This window comes from Ranitomeya variabilis, chromosome 1 (genome assembly GCF_051348905.1).
Source record: "Ranitomeya variabilis isolate aRanVar5 chromosome 1, aRanVar5.hap1, whole genome shotgun sequence".
NCBI classification, from domain to species: Eukaryota; Metazoa; Chordata; class Amphibia; order Anura; family Dendrobatidae; genus Ranitomeya; species Ranitomeya variabilis.
In genome coordinates, this window is record NC_135232.1 from 809,092,072 (window position 1) to 809,109,230 (window position 17,159).

At 42.6% G+C, this 17,159-nt stretch overlaps 1 protein-coding gene across 1 annotated transcript in view; it reads left to right on the forward strand.

Annotated features, from left to right (window-relative positions):
* The window catches only part of KCMF1 (potassium channel modulatory factor 1), a 97,167-nt gene that overhangs the window by 61,099 nt on the left and 18,909 nt on the right, over positions 1-17,159 (forward strand). The window contains exon 5 of the mRNA XM_077274417.1: positions 477-651. Coding sequence (XP_077130532.1) covers positions 477-651 — 175 coding nt within the window. The remainder of the gene's footprint in view (positions 1-476; positions 652-17,159) is intronic.

Sequence of the window (17,159 nt, forward strand, 5' to 3'; positions counted from 1 at the left end):
CATCAGGACCACACAATCATGATCTCATGGTGCTGATGGGGTTAAAGAGGAAGCCCCCCCCACACACATGCTCTGTAAACCCTTTAGGTGATGTAGTGGCTATTGAAAGCACTATCTAAGAGGTTAAACAGATATGGACGGTGACAACACTGAATGCAGCAAGTTGTCAGCTATAGTGTACAGCCAACAGCTGCTGGATTGTCACATGTATGGGGGGGATGCAAGTCCCTTATATCTCAGGTCAGTAAAAAGACTTATTGGCGGTCATTAACAGGTTAAAACAAACTAGCTGAACTGGGGTGGGAGATTTCTGCAACTTGTAAATCCACTTTAATGCTACGGTATGATATATGTGAACAATGATCTTTTATCATCTTGTGTATTAACAAACTTGGTCCATTTTCTGCATTTGCAATCTTAAGTTACTTTTTTGGGCTGCTGTTTCATATTTATTGCCTCCCTTAACTGTTTCTTATGATGAATCCAGTGGAGTTCGACACGTACGAAGGATGTTTCACCCCGGCCGAGGGTTGGGTGGTCCACGAGCTCGCAGATCAAACATGCACTTTACTAGCAGTTCCACTGGAGGGCTTTCATCCTCACAGAGCTCTTACTCACCAAGCAATAGGGAAGCCATGGATCCTATAGCTGGTATGTTGCTTATGTTGGAAATCTTATATATAGTCAACAAAAACAAATCTAGCAATTAATGTGTCGTGATGCAGGACATTGCTTTATTGAGAACACGTAGAAGATGGACACAATTGTAGCACATTTTGCTGTTCTATATCTAGATAATTATATTATCTAGAGAGAGAGTTAAACAGTTTTCCTATATTTTCTGCATGGAAATATAGGTGCACTGTATCCTCAGCTTTCAAAATATCTTCATCCTCACAGATGTCAAGATCTCTGCTTGCAGTGATTCAATAGGAATGTTTATTGTATACTTCCAGGAGCTAAGAAGAATCTATCTTGGTGATTTGATGAACACAGAGGTGCATGGCTCCTTACAAGACACCACTCTGAATACACTGTACATTAGTGCATTGTGCACCTTTGTGTTCATCACATGACTAGGACAGATTTTTATGCACTGAAAGTAATTCTTCTACAAGGACAACAAGCAGAGCTCTTGCAGACTGTGATGTAGTGATAGAGAAAATAAAGCAGCCCATTGATAATTAACAGTTCCATCAGTATTCCTTTATAGCTAATTGCATCTAATCTGATTAAAGTCAGACTTTCTTTTTTTACTCCACATGTAATAAAGTAATCGTAAATTATTTTTTTCCCCTAGACAATGTCTTCTAAAAAAAAAAAAAAATAGTATAAGATCCACAAACATAATAACCGATACCGATGATAACCCATACTATAAAATAAGGGCTCTGGCGTCTGTAAGTCAAATCTCCGACTTCCTCATACATGGCTCATGGTTTAAGTGATACATTTACTGTAGTAAAATGGTAACATCAGTTTTTGTATCACCATTATGATACAATAATCAAGCTATTTAGATAGAACATAAAATATATTTATTGGAATACAACTTTAGAACACAAAAAACTTTTCAGAAATTGTAAATATGCAATACACTATGCCGCTAGTGGGGAAAAAAAGTTTTCAACAAAAACTGCATAACTCTTATGCAGTCTATAAATTTGTTCTGAAACATAGTATCGCCATCATCAGATCCTCCTTCATAGATGACCTCAAATTTGATCTAATTATTTTAAGGCTAGAGAACAACCTCTCTACACTAACTTGGGTTGGAGGCAAAGCGGTAACCACATGGGCAACATATCTAACAATTCCAGGCTATAAAAATTGCTTCATGCAGAGTCCGTTTTAATGAAAGGTTGAAGTCTTCAACTTCTTTGAGAGCAAGTGAAAAATTTTGCTGAAATATGGTCAATGTGTTTGCTATGGGAGTGAATCTTTCTCCTCGGCAACGCTTTGCTTTCTCCATGTCATCAAAATACCTTTCAAAATGAAACTCATCTGTTGAGGCTGAAGATATGGTAGCTGTAGCACTGGCAGGATCCAAGTCCTCTTTCTCTTGGCAGTCCTGTAGCCCACTCATCCGAACTGCTACTTCAGTCAGAGCTTCTTTTCCTTTAGTAAGCTGTTGGATCATCCAGCAATATACGATGACTCGGGTCCACATAAATAGCTACCAAGCTACCAGAAGATTTGTATTTTCTAATTGCAGTGTCTCTCTCCGTTTCATTAAAACAGCAATGCCATCAGCGATTAAACCTCTTTGGGACAAGCAAAACAGCAAGTTCTTCCACTCCTTTATGAAAATGCCAGTGGTTAAATCCTCAGCTTCTAGTTTTTTAGTCACTGTGAATAGGTGATGAAGTAATTCCTTCAATTCAACTACCTGTGTCCATTGACCTTCATTTAGTGTTCCCTGAGGGTTAGCCATGTCTGCAAGAAAGGGTTTCAATTCAAGCAATCACTCACAATTGCCCCTTTTCTAGCATGTTTCTTCAAGATGGAATCAATTTTGGGGATTCTGGCAGCAATAACTGGCAAAGTGAGGAAATTAATCAGAGTTCCAGCATGTCCCTCTTGCAGACTATCTCTTATTGCCAGCTGCAGCGTGTGCACAATACAGCGCATGTGATGAATATGAGAAAGTGTCTCTTGAGTCTTTTTAAGATCCTCCTTTTGGATAAGGGCTTATTCAGTCACAAATTTTCTAATACTTTCTCTTTCCAGAGAAACGCCAAGTTTGCAGGCCATTTCTCTATTAACACCTTTACCTCCTCTCCCCACCCCCAAGGTGGTTTGCACGTTAATGACCAGGCCAATTTACAGTTCTGACCAGTGTCTTTTTGAGGGGATAACTCTGGAACGCTTCAATGGATCCCACTGATTTTGAGATTTTCTTTGTGATGCGTTGTACTTCATGATAGTGGTAAAATTTATTTGATATAACTTGCGTTTAATGGTAAAAATAATGGAAACTTGGCGAAAATTTTTCAGTTTTCAAAATTTGAATTGTTATGCCCTTACGAGTGATGTCGCACATAAAAGTTACCATATATACTCGAGTATAAGTCGACCCAAGTATAAGCCGAGGCACCTAATTTTTCCACGGAAACCTTGGGTAAGCTTTATTGACTCAAGTATAAGCCGGTCTCCTAGTTGTATGCATTGCTTGGCATACCCCGTCCACCCCCTTGTATGCATGGCTCGGCGTCCACCCTTTGTATGCATGGCACGGCGTCCTCCCCCCTTGTATGCATGGCTCGGCGTCCTCCCCCCTTGTATGCATGGCTCGGCGTCCTCCCCCCTTGTATGCATGGCTCGGCGTCCTCCCCCCTTGTATGCATGGCTCGGCGTCATACCTGCCCTCCTCGCGCGGTCGCTGCAAGTCTCTGCATCTCCGTTGTCCTGGCGTCGCAGCTCTTCCTGTGCTGAGCGGTCACTTTATACCACTCATTAAAGTAATGAGTATGCGCTGCATGCCTATGGGAGTGGAGACGTGCATATTCATTACCTTAATGAGCGGTACCATGTGACCACTGAGCACAGGAAAACCTGCCACATTAGCACAACAGAGATGCAGGGACATGCAGCGACCACGCGAGGAGGGCGAGTATGATGTCCTGCCGCTGCTCCACCTCCCCCACTGGCTTTCTGGACAATGACTCGTGTATAAGCCGAGGGGACGTTTTCAGCACAAAAAAATGTGCTGAAAATCTCGGCTTATACACGAGTATATACGATAATAAATAACATTTCCCACATGTCTACTTTATATCAGCACAATTTTTGAAACATTTTTTTTTGTTATGAAGTTCGAAGGGTTAAACGATTTCTCCATTTTCCAGCAAAAATTACAAAAACATTTTTTTAGGGACCACCTCACATTTGAACTTACTTTGAGTGGTCTATATGACAGAAAATACCCAAAAGTAACACCATTCTAAAAACTGCACCCCTCAAGGTACTCAAAACCATTTTCAAGAAGTTTATTAACCCTTCAGGCGCTTCAAAGGATTTTTTGGAATGTGGAAGAAAACTTTTTTTCACAAAATGTTTTACTTTACACCCAATTTTTTAATATTTACAAAGATAACAAGAATAAAAGGACTCAAAAAGTTGTAGTGCAATTTCTCCTGAGCATTCTGATACCCCATATGTGGGGGAAAACGATTGATTGGGCGAACGGCAGAGCATGGTAGGGAAGGAGCACTATTTGACTTTTTGAATGCAAAGTTTCCTGGGACAAATGGCGGATGCCATGTTGCGTTTGGAGAGCCTCTGATGTGCCTAAACAATGAAAATCCCCCACAAGTGACACCATTTTGGAAACTAGACCCCTCAGGAAACTGATCTAGATTGAACCCTTAATTACTTCACAGAAATTGATAGCGTTGAGCTGTGAAAATAACAAAAAAAAAAAAATCACATTTTCCCCACAAACATGTTATTTTAGCACCAAAATGTTGCATTTCCTAAGCCTAACAGGAGAAGTTGGACCATGCAATTTGTTGTGCAATTTCTCCTGGGGGTTTATGCCATTCCACGTGTGGTACAATTGATAAGGCAGTTTTATTATTCCAGTCAGTATGATTACAGCGATACCACAGTTATATCGTTGTGTTTTTTTATGTTTTGGTGTTTTTACAAAATAAAAACTGTTATAGAATAAAAATATTTTTGCATCGCTTTATACTGAGAGCTATAGCTTTTTTATTATTCCACTGATGGAGCTGTATGGGGGCTTGTTTTTTGCTGGACAAGATGACGGTTTCAGCGGTACCATGTTTATTTATATTCGTCTTTTTGTTCGGCGGTATTATGTTAAACATTGTTTTATTTTATTTATTTTTTTGTTTATAAAGTTTTTGTCCACTAAAGAGGTTAACTAGTAGGACCGTTTCATAGGTCGGGTCGTTACGGACGCAATAATACCAAATATGTGTACTTTTATTGGTTATACACTGCTCAAAAAAATAAAGGGAACACTTAAACAGAATATAACTCCAAGTATATCCAACTTCTGTAAAATCAAACTGTCCACTTAGGAAGCAACACTGTTTGACAATCAATTTCACATGCTATTGTGCAAATGGAATAGACAACAGATGGAAATTATTGGCAATTATCAAGACACTCAATAAAGGAGTGGTTCTGCAGGTGGAGACCACAGACGACATCTCAGTACCAATGCTTTCTCGCTGATGTTTTGGTCACTTTTGAATGTTGGTTGTGCTTTCACACTCGTGGTAGCATGAGACGGACTCTGCAACCCACACATGTGGCTCAGGTAGTGCAGCTCATCCAGGATGGCACATCAATTCGAGCTGTGGCAAGAAGGTTTGCTGTGTCTGTCAGTGTAGTGTCCAGAGGCTTGAGGCACTACCAGGAGACAGGCCAGTACACCAAGTAACGTGGAGGACCACTACCTCAGCCTTTGTGCAGGAAAAGCACTGCCAGATCCCTGCAAAATGACCTCCAGCAGCCCACAAATGTGCATGTGTCTGAAGAAACGGTTAGAAACTGACTCCATGATGATGGCCTGAGTGCCCGACGTCAACAGATTGGGGTTTGTTCTCACAGCCCAACACCGTGCAGGATGCTTGGCATTTTTTTGGAGGGCCGCACAGCCCTCCATGTGCTTGTGAGAGGTAGCCAGACTGCCATTAGGTACCGAGATGAGATCCTCAGACCCCTTGTGAGACCATATCCTGGGGCGGTTGGCCCTGGGTTCCTCCTAATGCAGGACAATGCCAGACCTCATGTGGCTGGAGTGCATCCGCAGTTCCTGCAAGATGAAGGCATTGAAGCTATGGACTGGCCCGCCCGTTCCCCAAACCTGAATCTGATTGAACACATCTGGGACATCATGTTTCGCACCATCCATAACCTGTCTCCTCCATATATCTCTGAACTAATCTCCCGATATTTTCCTTCATGTAATCTCCGGTCCTCCCAAGACCTCCTCTCCTCCACACTTACTCGCTTCTCACCCAACCGCCTCCAAGACTTCTCCAGAATATCCCTCATCCTCTGGAATTCTTTGCCCCAACACATCCTACTATCAACCACATTCGGATTCTTCAGACGGAACCTGAAAACCCACCTCTTCAGGAAAGCCTACAGCCTGCACTGACCCTGCTGCCTCCTCACCGCTACCGCCTCACCAACAATGGACCTGCAACCCTCAACCTATTGTCTCCATCCCCACCATCCTGTAGAATGTAAGCCCGCAATGGCAGGGTCGTCACCCCTCTGTATCAGTCTGTAATTGTTAGTTTGCTTACTGTAAGCAATATCTGTAATTTGTATGTAACCCCTTCTCATGTACAGCACCATAGAATCAATGGTGCTATATAAATAAACATCACCAACGTGACTTGGTAACGTCACTTACCAACGTCACTTACCAACGTCACTTTGCATCACAGACTGTCCAGGAGTTGGCGGATGCTTTAGTCCAGGTCTGGGAGGAGATCCCTCAGGAGACCATCTGCCGCCTCATGAGGAGCATGCCTAGGCATTGTAGGGAGGTCATACTGGCACGTGGAGGCCACACAGACTACTGAGCATCATTTCCATGTCTTGAGGCATTTCCTCTGAAGATGAATCGGCCTGTAACTTCATTTTCCACTTTGATTTTGAGGATCATTTCAACTCCAGACCTCCGTGGGATATTAGTTGTGATTTACATTGATATTTTTTAGGTTTTATTGTTCATTGTTCTCAACACATTCCACTATGTAATGGATTAGGGATATTAGTGGTGTATATGTGTGCGTGTATGTGTGTGTATGTATGTATATGTATGTGTGTGTGTGTGTATATATATATATATATATATATATACACACATACACACACACACACACAAAAACACACACACACACACACACACACACACACACACACACACATTCAAAAGTTTAGGGTCACTTAGAAATTTCCTTATTTTTTTTAAATGAAAGCACATTTTTTTCCAATGAAGCCAACACGAAATGATTCAGAAGTATACTCTGCATATTGTTAATGTGGTAAATGACTATTCTAGCTGCAAATGTCTGGTTTGTAATGCAATATCTTCATAGGTGTATAGAGGCCCATTTCCAACAACCATCACTCCAGTGTTCTTATGGTACTTTGTGTTTGCTAACTGTAAGAAGGCTAATGGATGGTTAAAATACCCTTGAAAACCCTTGTGCAAGTATGTTGGCACAGCTGAAAACAGTTTGGCTGATTAGTGAACCTATAAACCTGACCCCTGACCTTCCTTTGAGCTAGTTGAGAATATGGAGCATTACATTTGTTGGTTCCATTAAACTCTCAAAATGGTCAGAAAAAAAGAACTTTCATGTGAAACTCGACAGTCTGTTCTTATTACAAATGAAGGCTATTCCATGCGAGAAATTGCCAAGAAACTGAAGATTTCCTACAACGGTGTGTACTACTCCCTTCAGAGGAGAGCACAAACAGGTTCTAACCTGAGTAGAAAGAGAAGTGGGAGGCCACGCTGCACAACTGAGCAACAAGACAAGTACATTAGAGTCTTTAGTTTGAGAAATCGACACAGGTCCTCAACTGGCAGCTTCATTAAATAGTACACACAAAACGCCAGTGTCAACGTCTACAGTGAAGAGGTAAATAGTACACGCAAAACGCCAGTGTCAACGTCTACAGTGAAGAGGCGACTCCGGGATCCTGGCCTTCAGGGCAGAGTGGCAAAGAAAAAGCCATATCTGAGACTGGCTAATAAAAGGAAAAGATTAATATGGGCAAAAGAACACAGACATTGGACAGAAGATTGGAAAAAAGTATCATGGACAGACAAATCCAAGTTTAAGGTGTTTGGATCACACAGAAGAACATTTGTGAGATGCAGAACAACTGAAAAGTTGCTGGAAGAGTGTCTGGCGCCATCTGTCAAGCATGGTGGAGGTAATGTGATGGTCTGGGGTTGCTTTGGTACTGGTAAAGTGGGAGATTTGTACAAGGTAAAAGGAATATTGAATAAGTAAGTCTCACTCCATTTTGCCATGCCATACCCTGTGGACAGCGCTTGATTGGAGCCAATTTCATCCTATAACAGGACACTGACACAAAGCACACCTCCAAATTATACAAGAACTATTTAGGGAAGAAGCAGGCAGCTGGTATTCTATCTGTAATGGAGTGGCCAGCGCAGTCACCAGATCTCAACCCCATTGAGCTGTTGTGGGAGCAGCTTGACCGTATGGTATGCAAAAAGTGTCCATCAAGCCAAACCAACTTGTGGGAGAGGCTTCTGGAAGCATGGGGTGAAATTTCTCCAGATTACCTCAGCAAATTAACTGCTAGAATGCCAAAAGTCTGCAATGCTGTAATTGCTGCAAAGGGAGCATTCTTTAACGAAAGCAAAGTTTGAAGGAGAAAATTATTTCAAATAAAAATCTGTTTTTCAGAACCTTGTCAATGTGTGGACTAGATTTTCAATTCATTTGGCAACTCATTTGATTAATAAAAGTATGAGTTTTCATGGAAAACACAACATTGTCTGGGTGACCCTAAACTTGAATTTTACAATTAACTTATTTATTTATTAACGGTTTACCTTGTCCAATTTTTGCAGGCTAATTGCTTGTATAGCTTGGGGATGCAGCAGCATTCCTATGCTATGCAAACTGTCAGCGCTGCACTGATAGACACATTTTCTGATCATGTCCTGAGCATAATCTAGCAACTTTGCTAGCTCTGGTGACCCGGATGTCGTCATGACTACATTGAGTCACCATGACAACGATCGGGGCCCTGCAATAGCGTTGCAGAGTCTTCGAACGAAGGGCAGAGGGGCTGTCTTCCCTCTCCCTGCTCCTGAGATGCTGCAATCAAGTTCGATCACAGCATTTAGAGGGTTAAAGTGCCGCAAACAGTGTGGGACCGCTCCTGGCACTGAATTCCGGATAACAGCTGTCCGAACCAACTGACACCCGGTGATCGCACGCGCACAGCCCATATGTGTGCAAAATCGCCAGGTTAATAAGGCCCAGGTCACAGAGACGTATGCATATGCCCAGGGTGGGAAAGCGGTTAAGAGCTGTTAAAGTTGGTTGTCCAATCGTACACTGTCTTTTACAACAAGCTCTATTGAGCTGTCTTTTAAACTAGATCTGCTGTCCTTGTTACAGTAGCTTTGTCACTTACAAAATATCTGGTAACTTATGTTTGAGGCGCTCTTTCCTCCTCCTTTGCATTATGGGCACTGATTTCTTGGTGTCGATGTGATCTTTCTCAGTCCCAGCTTTGAAAACTTCTGGGTGTAAGCGTTGTAAATATCTTTGTATTGGAAGGTCTCAGGAGCATTTTTGTCTGTGAAGTCAGTCTGTATAAAATGAACAAACTCCTAAGATATATAATAAATTGGGTACAGTAGTTCAATGTAGGATGTGCTGAATATTTTTTCATAAGAATTTGGGAAAGTTATGAAATGTCATATAGATGTCAGTTCTGTTCCTGATCTAAGGATCTCTGCTTTTAGTTTAGGTGAATCTGTGCTGCACTTTATGTAGAGTACATGCTCAGTAGTAAGGCTATGTGCATATGTTCAGGATTTTTAGCATTTTTTCGGCCGTTTTCTGCCGAAAAAACGCTAAAAAAGCTTGCATAAGCATCCCATCATTATTAATAATAATTTTATTTATATTGCGCCAACATATTCCGCAGCGCTTTACAATGATACTTTTTTTTTTAAAAAATGCATTACGCATTTTTTGTGCACATGCTGCGTTTTTTCCCGCGGCGGAATTGCATTCTGGAAAAAAATGCAGCATGTTCATTCTTTGTGCGGAATCTCCGCGGTTCCGCACACACAGGAATGCATTGATCCGCTTACTTCCCTCATCGGCAAGTGCTGTGCGGCAAGTAAGCGGATCACGTGCGGTTGGTACCCAGGGTGGACGAGAGGAGACTCTCCTCCAGTCTCTGGGAACCATATAATTGTTTAAAATAAAAATAAAAAAAAATTAAAATAAAAAATTGTGATATCCTCACCTTCCGGCAGCCCCTGCAGCCTTCCCGCTCCTCGCGATGCTCCCGTTCCCAGTGATGCCTTGCGAAAATGGCCTGTGATGACGTAGCAGTCTCGTGAGACTGCTATGTCATCTGGGGTCATTGCTGCGAGGAATTACTGGGAACGGGAGCATCGCGAGGAGCCGGAAGGCTGCGGGGGACGCCGGAAGGTGAGAATATCACAATTTTTTATTTTTAACATTATATATTTTTTACTATTGATGCTGCATAGGCAGCATCAATAGTAAAAACTTGGTCACACTTGTCAAACACTATGTTTGACAAGTGTGACCAACCTGTCAATCAGTTTTCCAAGCGATGCTACAGATCGCTTGGAAAACGCTAGCATTCTGCAAGCTAAAAACGCTTGGAAAACGCTAGTGTTTAGCGGGAATACGCATGCCAATTCTGTATGCGATATACCCACGGCAGGGATGCAGAATTGCCACGGAAATTTCCTCTGCAACGTGTGCACTTAGCTCCTTCGGCACTGATAAGGAATTACTGCAGTCCTGCACTCATTTCAAGAACTGCTAGCGTGAACAGGATTGAGGCTATGTGCACACGTTCAGGTTTTTCCGCGATAAAAACGCTATAAAAACTCATTAAAAACACATACATTATGCATCCTATCATTTAGAATGCATTCTGCATGTTTTGTGCACATCGCGGTAAAAAAAGCAGCATGTTCATTAATTTTGCGGATTTTCCGCGTTTTTCACGCAATTTTATGCATTTGGAAAAAAACGCACAAAAAACGCGTCAAAAACGCATGAAAACCGTGGAAAAAATGCGAAAAAAATGCATGTGGATTTCTGGCAGAAATGACCGGGTTTTTGTCAGGAAAATTTCTGCTAGAAATCCTGACGTGTGCACATACCCTGAAGGGAACCGGTCACCCCCCTCAGGCGTTTGTAACTAAAAGAGCCACCTTGTGCAGCACAAATGCTGCATTCTGCCAAGGTGGCTCTTTTAGTTATGATGCCTGCGCACGCTGAAATAAACGTTTATAAAATGTGCCCCCTCATACAGTGACCCCCGTCCCGGAGGCGGGACTTTCCTTCCTAATCAGACGCAGCACAGCTGTCACTTCGGGCCTGTACGCGCCGGGCGCTGCCTCTTGCTACATTATCATACCCGGCGCCTGTGCTGTAAGTACAAAGGGCAGTGCAGCTGCACATGCCCGGAAAAAAAAAAAAAAAAAAAACTTAATGCGCAGGCGCCGGGGATGATGATGCAGCAAGAGGAGGCGGCTCCCGGCGCGCACAGGCCCAGAGTGACATCTGTGCTGCGTCTGATTAGGAAGGAGAGTCCCGCCCCCGGGACGGTTTCAGGGTATGTGGGGGCACATTTTATAAGTGTTTATTTCAGCGTGTGCAGGCATCATAGCTAAAAGAGCCACCTTGTCAGAATGCAGCATTAGTGCTGCACAAGGTGGCTCTTTTAGTTCCAAACGCCTGAGGGGGGGGGGGGGGGGGGGTGTGACAGGTTCCCTTTAAGTCAAATAATCCTTAAAGCATACCTAAACTTTCAATGAACTGTACATAAATTAATAGTCCAGTGTATATTTTCTCTGTATGCTTCATATATGTTTACTTTTCCTCTGAGTTCCATGTTTGGAGAGGTTAGTTGATCTCATGCTTTTTATGCTAGCAGTTTCAGTTTTTCTGGATCTGAGCACAAACTTGCTCCACCTCCCTCCTCCCCTCTTCATAGACTGTGAAACATTTTGGCTATGTGCACATGGTGTGGATTGGTCGCTGCAGGTTCTCAGCAGTTTTCCATCAGGTTTACAGTACCATGTAAACCTATGGAAAACCAAATCCACTGTGCTCATGGTGTGGAAACGCTGCATTGTATTTTCCGCAGCATGTCAATTCTTTGTGCGGATTCCGCAGCGTTTTACACCTGCTCATCAATCCGCAGGTGAAATCCGCACAAAAATCTCAGGAAATACGCGGTGCGTTTTACCTGCGGATTTTTCAAAAACTGTGTGGAAAAATCCGCACATGAATCCGCAACGTGGGCACATAGCCTTACTGAGCTGTACCCCAAGAAACGCCTGAGATTAAAAGTTCAGAGTAAAGCTATCTACAGTGGAAAAAACAAGTATTTGATCCCTTGCTGATTTTGTAAGTTTGCCCACGGACAAAAGACATGAACAGTCTATAATTATAAGGGTAGGTTATTGTAAACATTGATAGAATATCAAAAATAAAATCCAGAAAATCACATTGTATAAATTATAAAAAATCCAAAAGTTTTAATCCGGAATAGAACAGACATTTGTAAGACATTTCCTAACTTTACCTAATTCTTATGAAAAAATGTACAGGATATACTGCAGTGAACTACTGTACCCAATTTATTATGTATTTTAAGAGTCAGAATTGGTCCATTTTATACCAACTTGGACTCCACGAAAATGGACACAGACTTCACAGCTAGTAGCACCCCTTTTGCAAGTATCACTACTTGTAAATGTTTTGTTATAGCCAGCGAAGAGTCTTTCCATTCTTGCTTGAGGGATTTTCATCCATTCTTCTTTAGAAAGTTCTTCCAGTTCTGTGAGATTCCTGGGTCGTCTTGCATGCATTGCTATTTTGACCTTAACCTTAAGCCACAGATTTTCAATAATGAACAGATCAGGTGACTGTGAGCACCATAGTAAAACCTTTAGCTAGCACCTTTTGAGGTAGTCTATTGTGGATTTTGACGTGTGTTTAGGATCCTTATCCATTTGTAGAAACCATCCTATTTTCAACTTCAGCGTTTTTACTGATGATATGTTTGCATAAAGAATTTGTTGAAATTTCATTGAATCCATTCTTCCTTCTACTCTTAAAATGTTTCCCGTGCCTTTGGCTGCAACACAACCCCAAAGCATGATTGATCCACTCGACCATGCTTAATGGATGGCGAGATGTTCGTTTCCTGAAATTCTGTGCCTTTTTTTTCTCCACATAGCTTGGATTATTGTGGCTATAAAGTTCTATTTTAACCTCATCCGTCTACAGGACTTGTTTCCAAAATGCATCAGGCTTGTTTAGATGCTCTTTTGCATAGTTCTGATCTTTAATTTTATGGTTAGGATGCAGAAGAGGTTTTCTTCTGATGACTCTTCCATGAAAACCATATTTGTGTTGATGTCTCCGAATGGTAGAACAATGTACCACAACTCGAATCTGCTAAAACTTTCTGAAGGTGTTTGCAGTCAAGCAGGGGTTCTGATTTGCCTCTCTAGCAATGTTGCGAGCATTTCTCACTGAAATTTTGCTAGGTCATCCAGACATTATCTTGACGTTGACTGTTTCTGTTAACTGCCATTTCTTAATTACATTTCGAACTGAGTAAAGGGAAAATTCTTAGCTGTATTCTTAGGGCATTCTCGTGCCATGAAAATGGTGGAGGCTCACAGAGTACTAGGCAGCTGCTTAGAAGAACCCATGGCTGCTGTTTTTTTTGGCTCAAGGTTAGAGGAGGTTGGGTTTTTATACAGCTGGGAAATTTGCATCACCTGGCCTTAACCCCTTCACGACATGCGCCGTTCTAGTACGGGCGCATGTCGTGTCTTCCCCTTTGATGTGGGCTCCGGCGCCATCACGTGATCGGGGGTCATTGGAGCGTTGGCATAGCAACCAGAAGCCTTCTGAAGACTTCTATGGTTTTTGGTGCCAGATTGCTGTGAGTGCCACCCTGTGGTCGGCGCTCATAGCAATGCAGTAATTCAGCTACATAGGAGAGATCTATGCATCGCTCCTGGGTAGCAGAGTCGATCGAGTTGTGCCAGCTTATAGATTCCCATAGAGGCTATTGAAGCATGGCAAAAGTTAAACTTTTTTCATTTTTTTTTTTTTTTTTATAAATCACCCGCCGTTCCCCCATTAATAAAAAAAAAAAATCAAACCTACACAAACTTGTTATCGCCGCGTTCAGAATCGCCTGATCTATCAATTAAAAAAGGATTAACCTGATGGCTAAACGGCGTAACAAGAAAAAATTTCAAAACGCCAGAATTACGTTTTTTGGGTCACCCCGACATTGCATTAAAATGCAATAACGGGCGATCAAAAGAATGTATCTGCACCAAAATGGTATCATTAAAACCTTCAGCTTAGCATGCAAAAAACAAGCCCTCACCCAACCCCAGATTACGAAAAATGGAAACACTACGGGTAACGGAATATTGCGCTTTTTTTTTTTTTCCTTTAAGCAAAGCTTGGAATTTTTTTTCACCATCTAGATAAAAAAGAACCTAGCCATGTTTTGTGTCTATGAACTCGTAATGACCTGGAGAATCATAATGACAGGTCAGTTTTAGCATTTAGTGAACCTAGCAAAAAAGCCAAACAAAAAACAAGTGTGGGATTGCACTTTTTTGCAATTTTGCCACACTTGGAATTTTTTTCCCGTTTTCTAGTACACGACATGGTAAAACCAATGGTGTCTCTCAAATGTACAACTCGTCTCGCAAAAAACAAGCCCTCACATGGCTATATTGACCGAAAAATAAAAACGTTATGACTCTGGGAAATAAGGGGAGCGAAAAACGAAAACGCAAAACCGAAATAGGCTGGGGTCATGAAGGGGTTAACGAACTATGGTCAGAATTTTCTGAGCACACAAAGCTCCAAGGGTGCCCAAACTTTTGCTTCGGCCAATTTTCCTTTTTGTAGATTTTAAATTGTAAAAAATAACAATAACATTTTTTTTCTTCCTAAAATACAAAGGAAACCTAGTCCTTTCAGATATCATTTCACCTTTAACTTGCTTAACTGTTCACAATTACAGTAATTTTGACCAGTAGATATAGAGACAGCTCTATATATAGATACAGACTGTGAACGTAGATAGATATCTACCGTATATACTCGAGTTTAAGCCGACCCGAGTGTAAGCCGAGGCCCCTGAATTTGCCACACAAAATGGGAAAACGTATTGACTCGAGTATAAGCCTAGGGTGGGAAATGCAGCAGCTACTGGTAAACTTAAAAGTAAGATTGAGACATCAGTAGGTTAAATGTTTTTGAATATCCATTTTGAATCAGGAGCCCCATAAGATGCTCCATACAAAATACGCCCCATATAATGCTGCACAAAGGTTAATAATGTCCCCATAAGATGCGCCATATTAAAATATGCCCCATATAATGCTGCACAAAGGTTAATAATGTCCCCATAAGATGCTCCATATTAAAATATGCCCCATATAATGCTGCACAAAGGTTAATGATGACCCCATAAGATGCTCCATAGCATAATATGCCCATATGCTGCTGCTGCGATTAAAAAAAGAGTAAAATACCGTATATACTCGAGTATAAGCCGACCCCGCCTAATTTTGCCACAAAAAACTGGGAAAACTTAATGACTCGAGTATAAGCCTTGGGTGGGAAATGCAGCAGCTACCGGTAAATGTCAAAAGTAAAAATAGACACCAATAAAAGTAAAATTAATTGAGACATCAGTAGGTTGTGTTTTTGAATATCCATATTGAATCAGGAGCCCCATATAATGCTCCATGCAGTTTAATGGCCCCATAAGATTTTCCATATTAAAATATGCCCCATATAATCCTGCATAAAGGTTAATAAAGGCCCCATAAGATGCTCCATAGACACATTTGCCCAATATAATGCTGCACAAATGCTGATTATGGCACCATAAGATGCTCTATAAAGATATTTGCCCCATATAGTGCTGCACAAACCTTGATTATGGCCCTATAAGATGCTCCATACACCACCACTTGCCCCATATACCGTAGTGCCCTACAAACGTTAATTATGGCCCCATACAGACACTTGCCCCATATAGTGCTGCACAAACGTTATGGCCCCATATAGTGCTGCACAAACGTTATGGCCCCATATAGTGCTGCACAAACGTTATGGCCCCATATAGTGCTGCACAAACGTTATGGCCCCATATAGTGCTGCACAAACGTTATGGCCCCATATAGTGCTGCACAAACGTTATGGCCCCATATAGTGCTGCACAAACGTTATGGCCCCATATAGTGCTGCACAAACGTTATGGCCCCATATAGTGCTGCACAAACGTTATGGCCCCATATAGTGCTGCACAAACGTTATGGCCCCATATAGTGCTGCACAAACGTTATGGCCCCATATAGTGCTGCACAAACGTTATGGCCCCATATAGTGCTGCACAAACGTTATGGCCCCATATAGTGCTGCACAAACGTTATGGCCCCATATAGTGCTGCACAAACGTTATGGCCCCATATAGTGCTGCACAAACGTTATGGCCCCATATAGTGCTGCACAAACGTTATGGCCCCATAGATGCTCCATACAGACACTTGCCCCATTTGCTGCGATAAAAAAAAAAAAATCACATACCTCTCCGTCGCTCAGTCCCCTGGCACTTTCAATAGTCACCTGCACCTCGTTCCGGCGCCACTCCATGCTCAGCACTGACATTCAGCAGAGGGCGCGCACTAACCACGTCACCGCACCCTCTGACCTGAGCGTCACTGGTGAAGACAGAGCGGCGCCCGGAACGAGGAAATGTGACTATCGCGCAGCGCTCCCCTCCCCGTATACTCACCTGGTCCTGGCGCTGTGCAGTCCCTTCTTCCCCGACGCCGCAGCTTCATCCTGTACTGAGCTGTCACCGTTACCCCTCAATACAGTAATGAATATGCGGCTCCACCCCTGTGGGAGCTGGAGCCGCATATTCATTACTGTAATGAGCGGTACCATGTGACCGCTCAGTACAGGAAGAAGCTGAAGCTGCTGCTGCCGGGGAAGCCAGGGGCCGTGCCTGGACTAGGTGAGTATTTTTAGACGGCCCCCGCTCCCCCTCCCCTGCCGACCCCTGGGTATGACTCGAGTATAAGCCGAGAGGGGGACTTTCAGCCCAAAAAAGTGGGCTGAAAATCTCGGCTTATATGCGAGTATATACGGTAAATTACTTTCTCCCCTCTCATCGCTGGGCGTCGAATCCCGGGGTCCTGAGCAAGTGGGGACATCGGTGCACTATGTGGGTCAGGTGCCAGTGTTGCCGCTGGCTCAGGATACCTGCTCTTGCAATATTCCCCTGTCCCCATTCCACCGCCACGCGCCGCTGTCTTCTGGGTCTGTGCAGTGACT